Source organism: Neomonachus schauinslandi, unplaced genomic scaffold (genome assembly GCF_002201575.2).
Source record: "Neomonachus schauinslandi unplaced genomic scaffold, ASM220157v2 HiC_scaffold_3831, whole genome shotgun sequence".
Lineage (NCBI taxonomy): Eukaryota > Metazoa > Chordata > Mammalia > Carnivora > Phocidae > Neomonachus > Neomonachus schauinslandi.
In genome coordinates, this window is record NW_025412519.1 from 1 (window position 1) to 3,122 (window position 3,122).

General features: G+C 58.1%; 1 protein-coding gene across 1 annotated transcript; it reads left to right on the forward strand.

The window, feature by feature from the left end:
* Window positions 1-89: 89 nt before the first annotated feature.
* LOC110578682 (mediator of RNA polymerase II transcription subunit 12-like) lies at window positions 90-2,857 on the forward strand (the record flags this gene model as incomplete). Its single annotated transcript, XM_021688220.1, has 7 exons — window positions 90-208; window positions 411-554; window positions 1,029-1,192; window positions 1,423-1,554; window positions 1,973-2,200; window positions 2,376-2,520; window positions 2,682-2,857. Coding segments are annotated over 7 exons (1,079 nt in total), but the record flags the coding sequence as incomplete, so codon positions are not given.
* Between the last annotated feature and the right edge of the window lie 265 nt (window positions 2,858-3,122).

The window sequence follows — 3,122 nt, forward strand, 5'->3', positions numbered from 1 at the left end:
ATAGCCTTCTCTCCATACCCCCCTCCCGACCCCCCAGTCAACTAGTTCTCTTCCCCATCCTGACTGCTCCCTTTCCACTGTCCCCTCAGGTGGGGAGGACGGGCAGAAGCGGCGACGCAACCGGCCTGAAGCCTTCCCCACTGCTGAAGATATCTTTGCTAAGTTCCAGCACCTTTCACATTATGACCAGCACCAGGTCACGGCTCAGGTGTGGGCCTAAGTCCTGCCCCCGCCCCAACATTCTGCCATCCTGCCCTGTTTTCCTTTCCTCCTTATCTTTTTTTTCTCCCCCCGCTCCCAGGCAGGCTAAGCCTCCTGGGTCTCATCCCTGTCCGCCATCCTCCTTTTCTTGCTTCTCTGGTTCTTCCTGCCTCTCTCCACTCCCGTCTCACTCCCACTGCCCTTATCAGGTCTCCCGGAATGTTCTGGAGCAGATCACGAGCTTTGCCCTTGGCATGTCATACCACTTGCCTCTGGTGCAGCATGTGCAGTTCATCTTCGACCTCATGGAATATTCCCTCAGCATCAGTGGCCTCATCGACTTTGCCATTCAGGTGGGGAAGTTGGGGAAATGAGGGTGGAGGAAGGCGTTTGTGCTGTATAGGGTCACGAGGTCGAGAGTTGGGGCTCAAGCCCGTGTCCCAGGCTACTTGGGATGGGCAGGAAGGCTAGCCCAGTGGGGGCCAGAGGGTCAAGTGGAACACGAGCTAAGAAGGCCAGACTAGAGGCTCACGTGCTCCGCAGGGAGGCCCAAGAGATAGATGAGAGCGTTGGGTACGGACTGTGCTCCTGCTGTGGAGTTCATAGAATTGTATCCTAGAGATGGGTTAGATCGTCGATGTGGCTTGTGGTGTTAATAAAGGACAGTGGCGTGTGGCAACAGGGCCCTTCTAGACTAAGGCGGCTCCAGCGGGAAGGGGCTCAGGCCTGCCTGGGCAGTTGCCTGGTGGGAAGGGGGGTCATATAGAACACGCAGGCCTCTTCTCATTTCTCCTCCACCCCACCCCCACACATGCTGGCTCTGCTAGCTCCTAAATGAACTGAGCGTAGTCGAGGCCGAGCTGCTCCTCAAGTCCTCGGATCTGGTGGGCAGCTACACTACCAGCCTGTGCCTGTGCATCGTGGCCGTCCTGCGGCACTACCATGCCTGCCTCATCCTCAACCAGGACCAGATGGCCCAGGTCTTTGAGGGGTAAGCAGGGGCTGCGGAATAAGCGGACGGCGCGGGACTCTGGTGAATGCCGGGGGAAGTGGGCCCCCGAAGGACATGGGGGGCTCTCACCATGGGAAAGGGCCTGCCATTTGGGTGGGAAGGGGAGACTACTGCCAAGAGTCATGAGCCTGTGTCTGGGGACCTTTGTGCCTTGGCCCGTGCACAGCACCCACTGACCGCCATGTCTCGACCTTGCCCCCTCATGACAGGCTGTGTGGCGTAGTGAAGCATGGGATGAACCGGTCAGATGGCTCCTCTGCGGAACGCTGTATCCTTGCTTATCTCTATGATCTGTACACCTCCTGTAGCCATTTAAAGAGCAAATTTGGGGAGCTCTTCAGGTAAGAGATGGGAGGTGAGGGTAGAGAGTGGGACCTTGGCCCATCTCCTTCCCATTACCACTCAACTCAGGAGCAGAGCACAGCCCAGGACCCTGCTGTCTCTGGCCTTCTGGGAGCTCTGTCCTTCACATGTTCTTGGTTCCAGAGAGTAGGCCTGCTTCCTTCTCTTCCTTATCAGCTTGGCCTCCAGCCCATCTCTACGGGGGCCCACACTCCTCCTCCTCCTGGCCTCCAGAGGCCCCCACGCCTTGTTCTCACTGGGTCCCTGTCCCGCCCACTCTGCTTGGTCCCATCTCCCTTTTGCTTGTCCCAAGGTCCCCGGGGCCTCCCTCTTTTTCTCCTCTCCCCCTTCCCAACCACCCCTCTGCCTCGCCAGATCCTCTCCAACACTACCATGTCCCTTCTCCCACCCCTGCAGCGACTTCTGCTCCAAGGTGAAAAACACCATCTACTGCAACGTGGAGCCCTCAGAATCCAACATGCGCTGGGCACCCGAGTTCATGATTGACACTCTGGAGAACCCCGCAGCTCACACCTTCACCTACACGGGGCTAGGCAAGAGTCTTAGTGAGAACCCCGCTAACCGCTACAGCTTTGTCTGCAATGCCCTTATGCACGTCTGTGTGGGGCACCATGATCCCGATAGGTATGGGGCGTACTGAGTGGGGAACGGGCACCACGCTCCTGCCTGAGTTTGGGAGGGATGAGATGCCCGGGAGGTACGGCAACCTTGGTTATTTTTGGGGTGGAGATGAAAAGTTAATGAGTCTGAGGTTTTGTGGAACGAGGTTTTTCCTGAGGGCGCTTGTACTTCTCCCCAGGGTGAATGACATCGCCATCCTGTGTGCGGAGCTGACGGGCTACTGCAAGTCACTGAGCGCCGAGTGGCTGGGGGTCCTGAAGGCCTTGTGCTGCTCCTCTAACAATGGCACTTGTGGCTTCAACGACCTTCTCTGCAATGTAGATGTGAGACTTGGGCCAGGGTCCCGCTGGGCCGTGGGGCGGGGACTGGTCCCGGTGGTCGAGGTAGCAGAAGGACAGAGGCCCGCGGAGCGAGGGCCTACCGCTTTGCGTTGGCAGCCTCTCTGCACACTGAGGCGGGATGTCTTGTCTGCTTTTTCCTCCAGGTCAGTGACCTGTCTTTTCACGACTCCCTGGCTACTTTTGTTGCCATCCTCATCGCTCGGCAGTGTCTGCTCCTCGAGGACCTGATTCGCTGTGCTGCCATCCCTTCGCTCCTCAATGCTGGTGAACCGCCAATCCATAACCCCTAGAATTTCTGGACCCCAAGTTTGACTAGACACCCGATGGCCACACTCTCACTGTTAAGTGCGGGGCTCCACGGTACCGCCAGAGGCCAGTCCAGTGGCGTGCCTCGGGCTGGGAGTGGCCTCTTTCTAACCCGGCGTTGGCCGCCCCAATCTTTCCGGTCTTTCTGTGTTTTGACCCTCCGAAGGACTCCCCTCGCCCTGCAAGACAGTTGGCTGCCCCACCTCTCCTCCAGCGTTATCTTGTCATTTCTCCTTTTCTCTGACCTCGCTGTCCCTTGCAGCCCTTCACCACCCACA